At 40.6% G+C, this 20552-nt stretch overlaps 1 protein-coding gene across 1 annotated transcript in view; it reads right to left on the bottom strand.

Moving 5' to 3' along the window:
• Positions 1-20552, bottom strand: part of Cpb2 (carboxypeptidase B2) — a 53480-nt gene that overhangs the window by 13931 nt on the left and 18997 nt on the right. The window contains exons 5-8 of the mRNA XM_008824393.2: positions 19507-19608; positions 16904-17008; positions 11274-11384; positions 6198-6291 (exon numbers count right to left, since the gene is read on the bottom strand). Of these exons, the coding sequence (XP_008822615.1) occupies positions 6198-6291; positions 11274-11384; positions 16904-17008; positions 19507-19608 (412 nt within the window). The remainder of the gene's footprint in view (positions 1-6197; positions 6292-11273; positions 11385-16903; positions 17009-19506; positions 19609-20552) is intronic.

Raw genomic sequence — 20552 nt, 5'->3', positions numbered from 1 at the left:
GGTAGAAAATTGTATTTTCTTATGTATTTCCTTGATAATGTTTGCTCAAGCTTAATGCTCAATGATTGGCTTCTGTATTCTGCTTGCTTGTGAAAGACCCGACTGACAGCAGGAAGGCCATTTTAGAGAAAGAACTGCAGTCAGCCATATGGTGAGCCAAAGTTCAAACCCAGGTCTTGTGAAACCAGCAGTGGAAAAAAGGACGTTTATGGTCGGACCTCCTGGCACCACCCTGAAGCCCCTACCGGGAAGTTAGCGATAACAATCGGTTTCACCCACAGCCCCCTCTGAATTTAGCAATACTGTTTCCTCATACCTTGTACCCATTGAAATGCACTAATAATAATCTTGTAACCATGCATCTGCTTCTGTACCTTGCTTCTGCTCTATAAAAAGCCCCCCCCAAGCTAAGCCCGGCACGCAAGTCCTGACCCGAGCGGGACTCTGCGTCCGCAGGCACCTGTGTATGAATAAATTCCTCTTGCTTTTGCATCCCGAAACTTGGTTTTGTCCCTGTGTGTTGAGCGCGATTCTTCAAAAAGACTCAAGAAAAAAGACAGATATTAATGAGAAAAAAAAAAAACTAAAAATAATAGTAGCTAAAGTTGCCCCTTAGAGTTAACAACCTTTGATGCAAAAAGGAAAAAGAGTTAACAGTACTATAGCTAGGAGAAAATACTCTACACTGGAGCTGTTGAAACTAGGAAAGACTTTCAAACAAGCAACCAAAGAGCCCCTCACCATGTGGCTTATGAGGGTATGGGACATGGGAACAAATAATGTCAGTTTAAGTCCTTTAGAAGCATCACAGCTGAGTTATATATCCACCCATCCATCCTTGAGACATAGGCTGTTTAACCTAGGCCAGTACAGGAGGGAGCAGTGCAAGGAATAATGGAATGGCTTGTGCGAGGCATTAAAGATACATGGTCATCACTAATGGAGATTCCCATGACTATCGGAGGCTGGAGGACTATAAAAAAGGGACAGGCATTTCTGAGCAAACTAGGTATGAGAAAAGCAATATATAATGACCAGTTTGCTGGGCTAGATAGGGCTATGTTTCCAGAGATATAAAGGAAAGCTTAGTTCAACTGGGACCTCAAGAATGGTATAGATTGCTTTAATGGTTTTTCTAAGTCCTTTAATGGGACAGGATCTTTGTAAAATGAGGGAGGCTTTGGTAGATCTAAGTGATTCAAACCAGCACATAAAATGTGCCTGTAGAATAGTGGAGCAACCTACAAGAGATATTTAAAAAGATCAGATGGAAGAAATGGTCCGTTTGGGTTACTCAAAGACAAATGTGGCAAGATTTATGTTGAGCCCAAATTCGCAAAGAAAAAATTGATAGAAAACCAAATTCAGTATTAAGGAGTTTCTGGAAGGCTTTACAACCTGAAAAACAGTTCAAAAAAGTCATTCAGAGGATAAAAATGTCCTGGGGGTGGTTAAGGATCCCCAAAACTTAAATAAGGTGCATTTTTCTCCTGAGAAAGGCTATGCTAGGGGTGGAGACAGTTTTTCCCACCAGGACCTCCCCTAGCAGCCAGGAATGGTCAGTGGAGAGATGGAAGATATGGCTACAGGCAAGAGGCAGACCCAGGGCCTGCCTGACTCAGGGAAGCAACAGATGCAGCAGGGACAAGAGAGACCCTCTGCTTCCTTAGCCTGGTGCAGGCTCAGGCAACTTGAGCCAGCACCCATGAATGTATCAAGGATAAGAAGATACAAAGAGACTCCATGAAAAATCCCCAGAATACAGAATGACTATAGTAAAGAAATAACCAAATTAATGCTTCCTACCCATGCTATGGTACCTAAAAGAGATCTATGGAGAAAGCAATTAATATAAATAGATAAAACCTTTCCATGCTATGTTAGACCTTGTCTATTAGAGATTGATTTAATATATAATGTTAACCTTTGAGTATTTTACAGATATGAAACCCATTTGAAAGATAACAAATACACCTGAAGAAACAAAGCCAGCTATGGCTGTAAGATTCTTGGGAGTTTTATGGTTGGGCAAGACAAAAACAGAGGCTCCCAAAACTGTACAACTGTGAAGAAAATCTACAGTACCAGGGGTGGGTTGCCCCTCTATGAGCTCTTGGTCAGAGAGATCCTAGAGGTCCTCAAATTAACCAAGGCTATTGCCACTAATGTTGGTTGTACACTAGAAAGGTCAGTAAGGCCATATTGCCGAAGACACTGCATGATGTGAGGGCGGGAGAAGAAAAGACAGAACTAAGACTAAGGTGAAAACTCCATACCACTGGATGGATGGCTTTCATCGTGCCAGAAGGTGCTATGTAGATGGTTGAGAAAAAAGGATCTCCTATGATTCTGCTCAACAAAGGACCCCACATGTTGCACACTATTGACATGCCAAGCAATGCCTATTAGTGCAATAATGGCTCGACTAACATATGTACAACTGACAAATATCTAATTGAATAAGGCCTTCTCCTAGGGGTTGAACACCCATCTGGTGCTAAAGACTAGGCCAACCCCCTGTGTCAGGGAAGGCTATAGGCCTATAAGAATCCCTGTTTTTGTAAGTCAGCACCTCTCAAATGTCATATAAGCTATGTAAAATCCAAATAGAATATCTTACGTCAATTTGTCAATCCACGTCAGGATTGGGAGACTCTAGAGTCCTCAGAGGGCACATACAGGTCCCTCAGGTAGGGAAAAGGGAAAAATTTGGCAAAACAAATACACTTTTGATGTCTACTGTGGTGGTGTGAATGAGAATGTCCCCTATAGGATCCAAGTATGTGGGCAGTTTGTCTCCAGTTGGTGGCACTGTTTTGGGAGGCTTTAGGAGGTGTGACCATGCCAGAGTGGCAGTGGGCTTTGAGAACACTTACACCTTGCCACATTTCCAGTCACACTCTGCTTCCTATGCTACTTGAAGATGCCTGACTTTCTTCTCCAGCCCCTTCCTGCCGCCATGCCTCCTTCATCTTTATGGCCTCTCCCCTGGAATGGTAAGCCAAATAAATTCTTCCTTCTATAAGTTTCCTTGGTCTTGGTTCTTATCACAGCAACAGAAAACTAATATGTATAGTAAACCCACGTGTTTCTTTTGAAGTCAGGTATTTATAGCAGATTTCCTAAAGTCATTCTAGGTCTTGTCTCCCTTGTTGCCAGGGTTGGGGGGAATCTCAGATGCTAGTCATGCCCAGGTTTCTGGTTAAATGAGGGAAAAAAAACCCCAGATTTCCTTTAGTCACTATAAATTTGGGTTTTTCGGATCTTCGCAGTTTTTAAAAATTACTTATCAGTATAGGCTATTAAAAAAAGGGGCCCCAGGCAAGAACTGAGACTACGCAAGTGTGTCTGTAGGGCTACTTTAAATTTGCAACAGAAGTTATTAAATGAAATGTGATGGTGACATTTGGTGCCAGAATAAGTTCTAGTCATTCGAGAGGTTATAATATGCATCTCCTTTTTCTGGTAGCCTGTCTTCCAGCAATTCTCCTTCTGTCCCTGATTCACAGGAGTTGAGCCTCAGAGAACCACATTTCTACCCAAGTCATATGTGCATATTTTCAAAATTGCAGGCAATTGAAACTTCATCATCAATGTAGTTTTAGTTTTGTTTTGTAGTCGTTTCTTTTTCTTGTCCAGACAGGATCACGCTGTATAGCCCAGGATGACTTGAACCACCTCATCTACTGGCCTCAGCCTCCCAAGTGCTAGAATTGTAGATGTATACCAACCATTCCTGGCCTGTAGTTGTTTCTTAAATGTAACATTGTAAAATATAATGTTGGGTCAAGGGAGAAGAATGGGTAAATTCACATCTACCTCCCTGAAGGAAGACTGTTTCAACTGCCCAAATCAGTGTTTACTGAGCACCTAGCTCACTGAAACCAAAGGATGATAAATTCCCACAGTTCACTTTTATTTTATTTTTTACATTTTAATTATTTCCTAGTATATCATTTAAAGTATTCATGAAAGGATGAGCTTGTTAAGAAAGTAAATAGTTAAGCACAAAAAAAAAAGGTTTTCAATGCAACAAAACAAATATTTACCTGTAGAATCAAAAATGAGAGAACCTCTCCTACCCTAGTCATTTTTTTTTGTCTTTTTGAGACAGGGTCTCCCTGTAGTCCCAGCTGTCCTGGAACTCACTATGTAGACCAGGCTGGCCTTGAACTCACAGAGATCCACCTGCCTCTGCCTCCCAAGTGCTGGGACTAAAGGTGTGCATGACCACCCCAGCTTCCTATCCTAGTCTTTGATGCCCTGATGATGAACATTATTTATTAAAGCGAGGTCTCTAACAGCCACCTCCTTGTTATTCTAAGATAATGCAGTTTCTGAATTTTGAAATTAGAAGAGACCTTAAAGAATTGGTTCTTGAGCTGGGCCTGATGGTGCACGCCTTTAGTCCCAGCACTTGGGAAGCTGAGGCAGATAGATCTTTATGAGTTGGAGGCCAGCACACTCTACATATCTAGTTCCAGGACAGGTGGGGCTACAGGGAGACCCTGTCTCAGAAAGACCATTAAAAAAAAGTCCTTGCTGAATGCTCAGTTGTAGATGGTGAGATAGAATATATGAATTTCAGGAGAGCCATAAGCTTCATTAGAGGATGCCATAAAGCCATAAATCTCTTTTTCAAATAAATAATTTACTGAGAATTTCAGACATGTATATAAGGTGTTTTGATCAAATCCATGCCCACTCCCTCCCCTCTAACTCCTCTGATATCTCCCCATCACTTTTTTCTGATAACTTCATGAACTCTTTCTTCTTCTTTTATTTATTTATTTTTTAATGGGGCTTTTGACTACTCTAACATCCCCCCCTGAAGAGGTAACCCTAAAATCTTTTAAGGATTAGATAAAATTCCCAAATATTTTCAACCTTTTTGGCCTTTGGAACAGAGTATGTTGCTAAGAGGCACAAGGACATTGTGCGTTTTAGCCAAGAAACTGGCTGTTTCTCTTTGGGGTCTTTTTACCCTAAACTGCCTAGTTAATTTCTACCTCCTATTCTTATCACACCATCCTCTGAAGAGGTTACCCAAATTGCCAATAGGGAATCAGGCACATACTGCTCTGAAAGCCATAAATCTCTTAAAGTGTCTAACTGCCCCTAAATTGGCAGCCTGGCCTTGCTCAAGTCTAGCCTTGCTCAAGCCTTATAAACTGGTCATTCCAAGGACTGAGAGAGACTGTGGAGCCCACCTGTCTCCTTTAGTGTTTTAGATAACTTACCTGCCTGCCTGAGCAAATAGTCTTCAGAAAAGAGACCCTCAAGGATACTAGACCCTGGCAAGGAGTTAACCCTTGCAGCTGTGTCTGCACACAGAATTCCTATATAAGACCAGACTGCTTCCTCTTCAGGGCACAGATAATCATTCCTTGTGGAACAGCTATCAGCCCTTTGCTGGGTTTCCTGAATCCAGGGAGCACATTCCTTTCCTGTTGCAGGTCTGGCTCTGGTTCTTATTTCTAAACTTTAAACTCCTTCCTTTTTCTGCTCTCCTAAATCTGACAGATGGGATACCTCTATCAACTCCCATAAGGCTCAGGGTGGGGGAAAGAATGTAAGAGCCAGAGGATGGGGAGGAGAGCTGTGAAATACTGTCTTCTAGACTTGGTATGGCCATCGTACTCATGAATTCACAGCAGCTATGGTTACCTGCATAAAATCTGTACAAGATCAAGCCAATCAATAATTCCAGTATGGATAGGGGGTGGGGCTCATGAGGCAATTGATGACTGCTGGGGAGGGAATGCCACTTTTATTCCGGGATGTGGTTACTGGTAGGTTCCCCATGCTCATGCTGGCAGCACTAATTGGACTCAGTGCAAATACATCTCTCTCTCTCTCTCTCTCTATATATATATATATATATATATATAAAAGGTTGGGGGATCATAGTGGGAGTGGGGGTCCAGGAACATGGGAGGAGAGAACTGGGGTGGATATGGTCAAGGTATATTGTATATATGTGTGAAATTATAAAATAATAAAAATGTTTTTAAAAGAACTGATCCAGCTTCCTTAAAGATGGCCAAACAGCAGGGAGGAACAGTTAAAGTGTTTTACTGATTAGTCAACATTCATAGCATTACTTTGAACTCAAATTTATTATTTAGATTATTCCATGATTCAGTCAGGCCTCCCTGTACTTACTTTGAGTTCATGGACTTTTAGCAAACACTTACCACACCAATGTTTGGAAGCAAAGTTCCTATTCAGGTCTGTTCCAATGCAGTGGTTGTTCTTGTGGAAAGAACGGTTCTTTCTCCACATTCTATTCTAAATGTACAAAACAGGAATAGGCGATCAGGGTGGCCATGGCAGCTAAAGGAAAGATACGAATTTTAAGTTGGAGAGTCAGGTCGAATTTCTGACCTTCATCCCCACACCTTCCTTCACAGGGGCCTGTTGGAGCATCCTGTCTCTGCAGCATTCTGCTCATACAACCCCACCTCCATACAGTTTATCATCATGCTCACTCAAACCATGTCTGCTTGAACAAACAATATGAGAATATTTTTGACCTATACAAATAGAAAATGTTCATTTGGTTCCACTAGGCTACATTCGGGCTTCCTGTTCCATTTCCTTTAAATTAATTTCATGCACATACTCATGTATGTCCATCAGTTGAGCTCCTTCAAAGAAAATTAAACAGCCTGTATCTCAACTCAGTACCATGAGCCAATGCCTTTCAATGATGTCTCTGTATTGTGTTTATTTTAGCTGATGCTGGTTGGTTTGCTGGTTGGTTGGTGGTTAACACAGGGTCTTATGCAGCTAAGGCTGGCCTGGAGCTCAGTATAAAGCCAATGTAAACTTCAAACTCATAGTGAGCTTCTGGTCTCAGCTTCCCAGTTGTTGGAATTCCTGGCACGAGCCACCACTCCAGTAATGTGTTTAATCTTTTTAAGAATCCTATTATTTTTAAGATATATGTGGAAATGTTTATTTAAAAAATGATGATATGGTGTCTAGATTTCCTTCAAAATAACACAGGTAAAGTATAAGTGGGTAGAGGACATAAATAAGATTAGCCTTGAGTTGCACTGTGGTTTGGGTTTGTAACATTTCTGAAAAGTCCCTGGGCTAGATGCTTGGTTGCCTGCCTATGGCCTTGTGAGGGGGTGGTGGAGCTGTTAGGAAGTGAGGCCTAGGGAAGAAACTGAGCTCCCTGGGGGGGTTTATCCTTGCAGGGGAGATTGAGATTGGTCCCTCCCTCTTGTGCTTTGCTTTTCTGCCTTCACTAGGCCACCAGCTTTGTTTCACCATCTGCTGCCAGTCCTGATCTGCTTGTCACAGGCCCAGAAACAATGCAACTGACTAGTGGCTGAAACCTCTGAAACCAGGAGCCAAAATAAACTGTAGCCCAAAAATTACTTATTCCTCCAAGAAGAGTGAGCCAACAGAGAGTAAGCCAGCCAGGGATGAGACGAGGAGCACCCTGGGAAGAGAGATGGAGAGTTAGTAGCAGCTATGTATTGGAACTCTGGGAGTGAGACGCAGTCCAGAGGGGGGAGCAGGAAGCAAGCCAGCCTGTAAGACCTCATGCAAACTTTGTGGGGCAAGTTGGCATCCGTAGACATGACTGTGGGGTGAGATGGCACATGGGCGCTGAGTGAGAAAGCGGATGGAGACTGCAGGAGGCCATGTTGGAACTCCGACCCGTCAAGGAATGGCGTGGAACAGCATGGCAAGGGGCTTGAATGGTTTGGGGTATAAGAAAAGCCATTTCTTTTTTAAGTCATTCCCTCCCAAATGTCATATAAACTCGGCAAAATTCAAATAGAACTGTGTTATGCCAGTTTGTTGATCCTCATCAGGACCCCAAGACCCTGAATGAGTGAGGGTGGGTCAAACCGAGAGCAGGAAGGGGAAAATTTAGTGAAACAAATCAGTGCAGCTGGCAAGATGGTGCTGGAAATGAAAAACTTCACAAGTTCAGGAAAAACAAGGGAGCTAGTGGCAGTGCTGATGTGGATCATACAATGGATCACGAAATATGTAATTAGAATAATGCATGTCACACAGACTCAGACAGACTCAAAGGAGAAAATCCCTGGGCCACAGCTGTGTTGTAAATGTGGGAAAATAGCTCAGTTGCTTGAAAAATGGGGCCTGCCACCACACGGATCTGAAAACTCCTTAAAGATTACAGAGAGCCAGATAAAAATCTTACAAGCAACAGAGGAAAAAGGAGAGGAGGCATGGGCCACTATGTTGCATAATAAAAGATTTTCCCAAGGCAGAGGATGCTGAAAAGGCTAAGGAGTTACTGGCAAATTCAGTCTCAGGCTTGGAGCTTAAGAGGGAGAAAAAAATGGAAGATTTTAACTTGTATAAGGTTAGCGGACCAGAAATCCAAAGACTCAGGAAAAAAGACAGTAGTGAAAAAAGGAACAACCTAGAAATAAAAGTACCCAAATCTGCCCCTGAGAGTCAACCTTTGATACAAAAAGAGGAAAAAGTTAACAGTACTGTAGCTAGGAGAAAATACTCTACACTGGAGCTGTTGAAACTAGGAAAGACTTACAACCAAGCTATCAGAGCCCCTCACCACATGGCTCTTGAGGCTATGGGACATAGGAGCAAATAATGTCAGTACAAGTCCTTTAGAAGCTTCACAGCTGATTTATATAACCACCCATCTGTCCTTGTGACATAGGCTGTTCAACCTAGGCCAATGTGGGGGGTGGGGGGGAGCAGTCCTTAATGTGATGGCTGGTGCAAGGCATTAAAAATACATGGTCATCACCAAAGGAAACTCCCATGATTAATAGAGGCTGGAGGACTATAAAGGAGGGACAGGCATTACTGAAATAACTAGGTATAAGAAAAGCAATATATGATGCCCAGTTCACTAGGCCAGATAAGACTGTTCATCAGAGAGATAAAGGAAAGCTTAATTCAACTGGGACCTCAAGAATGGTATAGATTGCTTTAATGAAAGTCCTTTAATGGGACAGGATCTTTATAAAGTAAGGGAGGCTTTGGCAGATCTAAGTGACTCAAACCAGCATGTAAAACGTGCCTGTAGAATAATAGAGCAACCTACAAGAGATATAAAAAAGATCAGATGGAAGAAATGGTCTGTTTGGGCTACTCAAAGACAAATGCGGCAAGATTTATGTTGAGCCCAAATTTTCAAAGAAAAAAATTGATAGAAAACCAAATTTAGTATTATGGAGTTTCTGGAAGGCTTTAAAACCTGAAGAACAGTTCAAAAAAGGCATTCAGAGGATAAAAATGTCCCAGGGGTGGTTAAGGATCCCCAAACTTAAATAAGGTGCATTTCTCTCCTGGCTACAGGCAGGAGGCAGATCCAGGGCCTGCCTGACTCAAGGAACCAACAGGTGCAGTGGAGATAAGAGAGACTCCCCCCCCTGCCATCTTAGTCCAGGGTTAGGCAACTGGAGCCAACACCTGTAAGTGTAAAAGACATAAAGAAACTCCATATAAGATCCCCATAATGCAGAATGACTCTAGAGGGATAACTACCTAACAAAGATCTATGGAGAAAGCAATTAATATGAGTGGATAAAATCTTTCCATGCTGTGTTAGACCTTGCCTATGACTGATTTAATATCTCATGTTAACTTTTGAGTGTTTTACAGATGTGAAACCCATTTAAAAGATACCCGAAGAAACAAAGCCAGCTATAGCTGTAAGATTCTTGGGAGTTTTATGGTTGGGTAAGATAACAACAGAGGCTCCCAAAACTATACAACTGTTAAGAAAAACTACAGTACCAGGGGTGGGTTGCCCCCTTATGGGCTGTTGGTCAGAGAGATCCTAGAGGTCCTCAAATTAATCAAGTCTATTGCCACTAATGTCGGTTGTACACTAGAAAGCTTAGTAAGGCCATGTTGCTGAAGACACTGCATTATGTGAGCATGGGAGGAGAAGAAATAGAGAAACTAAAAACTCCATGCCTCTGGATGGGTGGATTTCATAGTGCCAGATGGTGCTATGCAGATGGTTGGGGAAAAAGGATCCCCTATGATTTTGCTCAACAATGGACCTCACGTGCTGCACACTATGGACATGCCAAGCAAAGCCTACCAGTGAAATAATGGCTCGACTAAGATATGTTCAATAACAAATTTCTAATTGGATAAGGCCTGCTCCTAGGGGTGGAACACACATCTGGTGCTGTAGACCAGGCCAACCCCCTGTGTCAGGGAAGGCTACAGGCCCCAGTGGGGAAGCTGTTGCAAGTATACTGTCTAATGAATATGGCACACCTACTGGGATATCTTCTAGGCATTTGTATTTACATTCATGTTTGTTTAGGTGTGTCTACTTCCTTCCATTTGTCTTTATATTAGGGGAAACACCACTGAGATAGATCAGTGGCCACGTCTTGAAGATGAATGATGGGGATGCCTAAGAGGTCACTGTCTCGCCATGATACGAGATTTCCTTGTTATCTGTCACCCCCTCCAAGGCTCAGGGAAATTCGCAGAAGAGGTGGCAGAAAATCTGTATGAGCCAGAGGAAAAGGGTGGAGTGTAGCCTGAAAATTACTCATTCCTCCAAAAAGAGTGAGCCAATGGAGAGTAAGTCAGCCAGGGGCAAGAGGAGAAGCACCCTGGGAAGACAGAAGGAGAGCTAGCAGCCAGTATATACTGGAGCTCCAGGAGTGAGGCGTGCAATCCGGAGCAGGGAGCAGGAAGCGATCCAGGCTGAGGGCTTTGGGCAAACTCTGCAGGTGAGTCAGCATGCACAGATGCTGCTGCACATGGGTGTGGGGCATGAAAGCTGATGGAGACTGCAGGTGGCCATATTGAAACCCCAGGAGAGATCACAGTGTGGCGCATGGAATTATGAGAAGCTGTTTCTTTGTAAGTCATTCCCTCCCAAAAGTCATATAAACTCTGCAAAATTCAAATAGAACTGTATTGTGCCGGTTTGTTGATCCTCATCAGGACCACAAGACCCTGAGAGAGTGAGGGCTGGTCAAACCCAGAATGGGAAGGGAAAAATTTAGTAAAACAAATGTTTCCTCTTTCTAGACTTCTGGTCTCAGGAATTTTATCATAGTAACAGAAATCTGGTGATCACTGAGGCTGTACGATGGGTATTTGGAAGGTTAATGTACAATTATGTCTGATTTTATGAATGTTTGAAATTTTCAGTAATTGAGATTAATTTTTTCATAGTAAAACCTTTTTGCCAAGGCTCAGGATTCTATGACTCATTCAGCCTGCAGATCTTATACCCCGCCAGGGGCATGCTTGCATTCTTTGCCCTCACCTACCGTTTTCCATGTGTAGTCATAGCCATCCACATTAATCACTGGCATAACATAGAAATCCACGTGCCTCAGAAGATTGGTATATAGTTTTTCTTTCCCGTAGAATTGAGTTATCTACAAAGTAAACCACATTATGTTTTAAAAATCTCATTTAAGTCCTTCTAAACTTAACCTTAGTTTTAAATCAGTTTTTCTCTTCAGAAATTATTTGGCAGGTTCCATTTTGAATATTTAACATCCAAAAAGAGTAACAATTCTGTAAAATGACTGAATTTAGGGTCCTCTGATATTAAATGGTGGTCAATATCTTGTACTTGGCACAGCAGTCTTCCAGCTTAACAAAGGTAGAAAATAGGGTACAATTCTAAACTCCCCTTCAAAATAAAAAAAAAAAAAAACAAAACAAAACCAAAACCCATCTTTATTAAAGCCATAAAGCTTATTATAAAGACTTAAAAAACCCAAACCTAGATAGAGGTCCACTCCATTTCAACAATCCATGTTAATCAGAGTTAATACTAGTTTTGTTTTATCCCCAGACTTTATTTGATGGCTGTCTATATAATCCTCAGCAGAACTTGTACTAACGTTTGATTGTCTTTAGTTTTTTTTCCCACACATCTTGTCATTTGGCTTTACATTAGTGGCAGTCTTCCCTGATACTCATTCTGAGTTACTGCTGCGTGCTGTCATCTGAAACTGACCCCTCTCTGCTTTGATTCAGACCCAGCATAGGGGTACATCTTTCAGGATGACCCAAGGACAACCAAAAAGTTCACTTCAAAATGATCAAATGAGGCAGGAGAACCTCAAAGAATGTTCTCTAACTGGTTAAAGTGCTTCACCCATGAAACTTTGGTTTAGAATTTTCATGAGTAGCAAAACTGACAAATTTTAATTTGTGTATCAGTTTATAATTGTTGCCTCAAACATAGCTCAAAATATATTGACAAAAATGTGTCTTTCACCATTGACTAAAAATTTTATTTTAAATCTTGCTTTACCTGTACATAAGACTACCATTTCCCCTCAAAATTTTTAAATATTACATCTAGTTTTTGTATAATAATCACGAGTCACGTCAAAATTGTCAAAATAATCATTCATGAAACATTGAGAAAAGAAAGGAAGCTACATGTCTTAAATCTACAAGTCAGAGATAAAAAGCTTAATGAAAGGAAAAAATTATATATGAGAAAAGCTATCTTTTAAATAGTTAAGCAGCCCATTAAATACTTTTTATGCTACAAATTTATGAATTATGCTAGTGTCATTTTTCAGCAAGAATGTAGTATTTCATTGTTAGAACAATGAGTTGAGCCCATTATTTCCAAAATAATAAAGCATGTGCCATTTTACTTTTTACAGTGTTTGTTATTTTAGTACATCAAGTGGTATGGAGGGTTTCTTCATCTGCTTCACTGTCCTGTACCTCTGTTTGTGTGAGAGTCTTTCAGCAAAGCTAGACTCTGAGAGACAATCAGTCTTAGCCTTTTAATTTCCTTATTGAGCACTGAAGGATCCAGAGAGACAGGATGAGCACAGGTTGAAACAGCCTGTGTTCCTGTACCCGCCTGTGCCTCCACACATGTGCCTCTGCGGCTGCAATTCTAGGGAATAGGGTGGTTGTTGCCTTTAACAGATTTATTGAGATATAATTGACATAACAGAAAATTAAAAATTCACTATCTTAAACTGTAAAACTCAGTGGTCTTGGTATATTCACAGAACAGCACAATCATCACCACTGTCTGTTTTCAGAATACCCATGACCTTTCAGAGTCACTTCCCTTCTACCTCCTACCACATCTCCTAGCCTCTGTCAGCAGTCAGTCATCTTTCTGTCTCTGTGGGCCTGCCTGTATGAATTGGATCATAAAACACATAGCTTTTTGCTTAGCTTCTTTCATTTAGCAACAATGTTTTCAAGATGCATCTATGTTATCCCAGTAATCCATATTTTGCTCTTTTTCAATATAGTATTCCACTGTGGAGAGATGCCACCTGTTGTTTCTCTACTCATAAGTTGATGGGCATTTGTATAGTTTTCAATTTTTGACTACTGTGAACATTCTTGTTATAAACATTTGTAAGTGTATGCATTTAATTTTACTTGGGATATACCCATGAGTAAAGTGGTTAAATCATGTAGTAATTTCTACATCTAACTTTAAAAAATCATTTATTCATTATTTTTATTCATATTTCTCATAATTCTCTGGTGTTCATTTGTAATGAGTGTATCATGAGTATGTTATCCAATGCATTCTCATAGTATTTATGGTGTTTAGAGTTAGTGAATGATTCATTCTTTATGAGGCAGGTGGTTGAGAAATTATACCCTATACATAAAAGACAACATATAGGCTCTGGAGAGGTGGCTTAGTGGTTAAGAGCACTGGCTGCTCTTGCAGAGACCCAGGTTTGGATCCCAGCACCGACATGCCCTCTTCTGGCATCTGTGGGCATTCCACAACATGGGAGCACTTACATGCAGGCAAAACACTCATGCAGACAATCAATCAATCAATCAATCAATCAATCAATCAATAAGTAAGTAAATAAATAAATAAATAAATAAGGGCTGAAGAGATGGTTCAGTGGTTAAGAGCACTGGCTGTTCTTACAGAGGACTGGGGTTCGAGTCCCAGAACCCACATGGAAGTTAACAATCACCATTACTCCAATTCCTGGGTATCCGATGCCCTCTTCTGATCTCTGCAGGCAATGCACAACATGGGTGCACTCACATATATGCAGGCAATACACTCACACACATAAAATAAAAATTTATTTATTATAAAAAAGAATTCTAAAAAGACTGGTGGATACCATTTGTCTTTGGTTGGGAGTATGATTTACCAAGAGGCAAGTAACAGAAGTGAAATCACAGTGCTGCTACTAAAGGGAAAGAAGAAAGAGGAGGACATCGTGCCTAGAGAGGGGAAATCAGGCCAAGCTGATTCCTGTCCATAGGCCTGTTACAGACGAAGACTCAACTAATTTCACTTGAGTGCACTGAATCTTTCTTTTTAATGTGATCCTAAATAGGAACTACCACTGCATTAGCCAATAACCATCTTACAGAGAATAAAATAGTGCATTAAAGCATATTAGACACTGTGTTTCATAATAAACACACTCATAATAAAAAATCAAAATAAACACACTCAATCATTACTAGGAATAGAGGAAGGAGTCTTTTCTCGGTCTCTACATATGTGGCTAATTCAGAACTTAGTCAATAATAATGACATATTTAGTCCATAAACAGGTACTATTTAGGCATCACTGGATCCATGTTGACACTTCAACCTAAAGCCAAATTAGTAATCTAAATTTCAAAAGTCACAAGATGTGGGACACTGATTAAGGGATTATATCATACTCTGAGTTATGGGAGCAACAAAACCAAGAACAAACAAACAGCAACAAAACCACCTACAGTTAGAAAAGGAAGTACAGTAATTCAGTGTTACTGCTACTGCAGTAAATAGTGTAGGATGTACAAGATAAGCTGAGGAGAGTTCATTGGGATTGAAACTGCTATAGGTCAAGTCAACGGACAGGAACTTGAGGATTCAGGTGAGAGGTCTGATGAGAGAAAGCAAAAGAGAGTGAGAGAGGGTGAGAGTGAGCGAGAGAGCAATGAGAGAGCGAGAGAGCGAGAGCGAGATACATATATATGATACATATGTATGTATGTATGAGAGAGAGAGAGAGAGAGAGAGAGAGAGAGAGAGAGAGAGAGAGAATTGATTCCTGGGAATATGTGATAAATTAGAAAGAAAGAGATATATTTAACTCAAGAAATTCAGTAGTTTTAAATACTGTGTAGAACAGCTATAAGAAATGAGAGAAGTAGAAGAGGAAATGAAGAATCAGATTAAGTGGCTTCTTCCTTGTCCCTGTCTACAGCTGTGCTGTAGATGGAAGGGGAACACGACATCTGATGTTCAGAGGACCCACTCAGTCAGAGTTAGCGTGTGACTAAGTAATGCAGAGATACGGAGGTGAGAATCCTGCTGGTGAATGGATCTCACACATATGCTTTAACTTCAGTCAGAATAATGGAAAGGGCTGCTGAGGAAATAAGGAACCAGCAATGAATTTCCAGGAGATTGGTCTGGAGACCAGCGGATGAAACTAAGCAGAAAAGGTGAACATGAAGTGATCAGATTATGAAATTTGAGAAAGAGAGAGACAGAGATGGCAGTATAGGGATGGGGGATACTGATCCCCTCCGTCTTGCAGGCTTCTTGACACATGGTGATGTGCTTGATGGAGCTGCTGTGAGGCCTTGTCTTTCACACCAGCTAAGGTGAGAAGCAGGGAGAACAGGGAGGGTGGAGGGATCATGTCTGCATGCAGTAGAAGGAGAGTTCTCCAGAGTAGTTTCAGAGGGAAGTTGGCAGTGAGAACCAGTTGGTAGAGAAAGCACTGAGCAAGGCATGATGATTGGTACAGTTATTGTGCTCCTACAGTGTGCCAGATTCTGAGCTGGGTCTCAGCTATTGCAAAGCAGACCTGAACAAACCAGTCTCAGCTCCTGTCTTCACAGAAATAGAAGGGATCACAAATGTGAATGAGAAAGAGAGGCATGCCTGGCCCTGGGCTTCCCAGAGTATGCTATTATTACTTAGTATGGTTTTTGTAACATTTGTTGAAGGACTGAAGAGAGTGAGAGCTAAGATTTCAATTCACCTTTGAGCCTACTGATTTTATGATTTATGTATGCATGTATGTACGTATGTGAGTGTTTTGCATGCATGAATGTTAGGTACACCATGTGCATGCAATGCCCATGCCTATGAAATACCCTGGAATAGTGTCACATGAAACTCACATTACTGGAGAGAAGAAACTGGTAAGCAAGTGAGGGCGGCTAGGAATGTTCATTTGTCAGGACCCAGTGCAGGCAGACATGGTTTTACCTTTGTTATACTTCGTTTGTTAGGAGAGCTCTAAGTGGCAGTCTTTAATTTCCTAACTCACGTATTTGTTGTTACTGTATATTTGTGAATACAAAGACTACAACAAGCACTATCAGAAGGCCACACATTTGAGTCACTTTTCCAGTGGAAGTTTCTGTATGAACCAGTGTTCATGACATGTATGCCCATAGGATCTGAAGCATAACCTGTACTGCTTTTATTCATTATGGAGGTTTATAGTCTTCCTACATATTATTTTTGTGGCATATTATTTCTCTTATATGTGGCTTTTTTTTAAACCAATACCTTCTTCAGGAACAAAATTATTATGACATATGAAAAAAGCAATATCTGCTCTGTGTGTACTTCCTGTTCGGTTTCCAAGGGCAGAATGTGGCAAAAAAATGTCCAGTTAATTCAAACCAAAATGATGACAGCAATAATAACAAATTAAGACCAAACAGGTAACTGATTCATATATTTCTTCTCCTTCAGAGGCACATTACATAATAGTATATTATTTCTTAATTACTATCCAGTGTGAACACTGCAGCTTTCTAAACCTCACTTTTAGAGTTTGAATCAAGAATTCCAGCATGTGACATGGAAAATGCAATTTAATTGTAGTCCAATTGATCTGACTCAGGTGCTCTTGGATCCCATTTGGAGAAAGGCTGGCCTAAGGGATGTAATACTCACATAGCCGATGAACCACAAGCAGAAAGCAGGAGAGATCCATTCTCTGGCATGGATCCCACAGTCAATCCATATGGCATTTCTGGCTGTTTGTTCCTTTCCAGAAACCTGAACAACGAAAACCAAAGAACAAATACAACAATATGTACCAGGATGACTTTCATTTAATTCTTTCAACATATCTACAGCACACACATTGGTCTCCATATTCCTTTGCAAATTCTTGAAGTAAATTCAAAAGCTAGTGAGATTAAGGAGCAGTTGCTTATGTACAGTGCTTGTGTGAATTAGGTACATGGAGCTGCAAGTGGCAGTACAGAGTGGAGACCTCAGAACTGTTGTTTTGGGTGTATTCATTCCTCAGAGGTAAAGGGTGTATGCTGCTGGGCAGCTGTCTGCAGAGAGGATGAAGTTGTCAGGAACACAAACTCCCTCAAATTGTTCCTAGAGTGCACACTTTTTTTTTTTGGTCTTTTTGAGACAGGGTCTCCCTGTAGCCCCAGCTGTCCTGGAACTCACTATGTAGACCAGGCTGGCCTTGAACTCACAGAGATCTGCCTACTCTGCCTCCTGAGTGCTGGGATTAAAGGCATGTGCTACCACGCCCGGCTAGAGTGCACACTTTTTATGTACACACTATTTCTCCATGTCACACAAAAAGGGTGTACACATCATACAGGATTCACAGAACTGATATCAACAGATTAAGAAACAGAGGCTTGTAGCTGATTTACAGACTATTGGGCTAGCACAACATACTAGCACTGTAGAATAAGAATTCTCAGCTTTTACTCAATGACAGCCCTTGGTATCTTTAGAAGAATTCTAAAGATCAAGCCAACCAAAATCCCAGTATGAACTAGGAAGAAGTTCATGAAGTTCCACCCTGGACCATTTTGGCAATTGATGGCTTCTGGGGAATGTAGAGTAAGTTTTCTTTAGGGATACAGCCCCTGAAAGGCTTACCCATTCTCCAGCTGATGGTCCTACACCCATGTACATATAGGCAGCACCAAGTGAACCCAGTGGAGTTTTTGAAAAAGAAAGAGAGCACATGAAGTTGGGAGGGAAAGTGGTTGGGGGGGTGAGGATGAGTCAAAGAGGAGGGAAGGGTAGATTTGATCAAAACACATTATATGCATGTATAGAATTTTCAATAAAAATTCTCAAGAACACTTCCAAAATCAATCATAATTTATTTGATTTAAAAAATTAGTTACAAAACAATTGTAGAGTATGGAGAGGAAAGAGAATTATAAAATTGAACAAATATATAAAGTAGTCAAAACAAGAAAAAAAGTGAGTTAAATATGAGCATCTATACCATTCCAGGAAGATTTCTTTGTCTAACCTGCAGTTAGCAATATACAAATAAGGGAGAAAGCAAAATGGCCACTAATGATTAGATTATCTAGTCAAATACATGTCGGTGATTCCATCCTCTCAGTGTCAAGAAAATCCTCAGTTTTCCAGGGTAGTTCTCTTACTTGATCTTTTTATCATTCATTATTTTTACTTACTTGAACTTTTTACAATGGCTGGTTCCAACAATAGCGATATCATGGAGCTCCGGAGACTTGCATTATGTGCACATCCTTGGCTAAGAAAGAGTAGGACTTAACACAACTAGGACTCGTAATTTCCCAACATACACACTCAGCCTCTGGCATTCAGCTGAAAGAAGGGCTTATACCAAGGCTGAACTAGGTGTCATGAGGGGCCATGCCACGATTGATCACATGGAACTAATCTGATTAACCAGCTCAACCACTAAAGGAACCCAACATGTCACACGTCTGCATTGAATCTGTACTATAAGCTGTTTTCAGGGACAGATTAAAACTGAGATGTCCTGACTCAAAGTCTTGTCTTTGAGTGACTGAAAATGCTTATGTATCATGATTACATATCAAATCTATGCTACTAGATCAAATGTGTTTTTCTGTTAATTACATTCTTTCAGAGAATGTAAAAAAAATTCTTTTTAATTTCTTAAGGGGGAGATGTAGTAGAAAATAAAGCTATAGAATTACAAAGTATAACAGGCAAATATTATCATGGTCCTGACTCCTACAGTTTCTCTAGAACTGACATTTTTGAAGGACAGTTTATTTGAAGAAGATACCCTTTCCAAGTTTCTGTAGGTTGATCAGATCCTCTCCCATGAGATCCTGTTACTGGAAGGAAATAACCACACGAGTGGTGACCAAAGTGGAAGCCCCACTGCACAGAGCTACATCGTTGCCCTAGTCTCTGTCCTTCCCAGCTTGGATGGTTCAGCTCCTTCTTTGGTTTCAAATGCTACACTACTGTTCGTCCAGGAACATTTCTTTGTCTCTATCTCTGTGTCTGTCTCTGGCTTCCTCCCAACCTGCACCATCAATCTGAGGAAGTAGTAGATTATCATTTACATCATAATCTCATTTTACTAAAGGAAAAGATTTAAAGGTAATTTATCCCTAAACGGCTGAATATTAATGCTAAGGAACACTTGAAACAAAAATACTTTCAGAGCTCAAAGAAAAGCAGATCTAAATGGTAACAAACACCATTGGAGAGTTAATCTTTGCCCTCAAGTTGAAAGATAAGTGACTCTTCTTACATACCTTTAGAACATAAAGAGGGCGCTTCTCATAGGATGACCCAATGTGGATTTTTTGGAGCATATGAGGATACTGTTCCATTATAACTTCTATCCAGGAATAGATCTATACCAACAGAAGCCAGAGGTCAGTCACAGGACAAATTCAAAGCATTTCCCTGACCACAGGAAGTAAGCAACTTCCTCAAAGAAAGGATATTCTTCTTCAACCTTTGTAAATAGAAGAAACGAGGAACTAAAAGTACTTGAGGTAGGGGTATTTCTTATGCTGAAAATTAATAAAGTAAAAGTTTTGTTGAGGCTGTGGTTTAGTGAGAGAGTGAAACAGTGTTAGAAGCATAAAGCAAAGAAGGAAAAGCTGATCTTTCAAGTATGGCCCTTGGACATTGCTGGAGCTGGGTATTAGCTGCAGGCCTTGTACATGGTAGGCAAGTACTCTACCACAGAGCCACACCCAGGCTTTTAGTTGTTTTTGTTGTTTTGTTTTGAGACAGGATCTGTAGCCCAAGCTGGCCTTGAATTTACAATCTTCCTGCCTTAGCTTTCTGGGTGCTGGGATTATGGGCCTGTGCTACCATGCCCACCCCAAGGCTCTTTTTAGAGGCTTATCACATTGAGACTCTGTCTCTACATAAGTGATTCTCCTACCAATCACTAGAAGCTCACTTTAAAAAAAATTTTTTTAATTATTTATTTAGTAACCATATAATTAGAAGAGGCATTTCATTACAACAGCATTGACATATTCAATAACAATTTCCAGAGCTAAGATGCTTCTCTTTCAAAATTGGCTATAAATTTTTAGGTTTACAGTTGAATTAATACAGTTATACAATATTGTACTCTGTATAAACCCTATAAGACATAAAATTAAATGAGGTTTTAAACTTTGAAAAAGATCTCCATTTCATTATTAAAATACACAGTTTCATACAGAAAATTCACTTTTAATACAATTGACACTAAGATGCATATGTGTTTCTAATCTCTATGTATCTAACTATTACTAGTCACAGTCAGTTACTTTCTGAGCTCCTTGGCATCTGAGCA

This window comes from Nannospalax galili, unplaced genomic scaffold (genome assembly GCF_000622305.1).
Source record: "Nannospalax galili isolate Female #2095 unplaced genomic scaffold, S.galili_v1.0 scaffold388, whole genome shotgun sequence".
In the NCBI taxonomy this organism is placed as follows: domain Eukaryota; kingdom Metazoa; phylum Chordata; class Mammalia; order Rodentia; family Spalacidae; genus Nannospalax; species Nannospalax galili.
The sequence above is the reverse complement of the archived record's forward strand: the minus strand, read 5'-3'. Positions and strand labels throughout refer to the sequence as shown.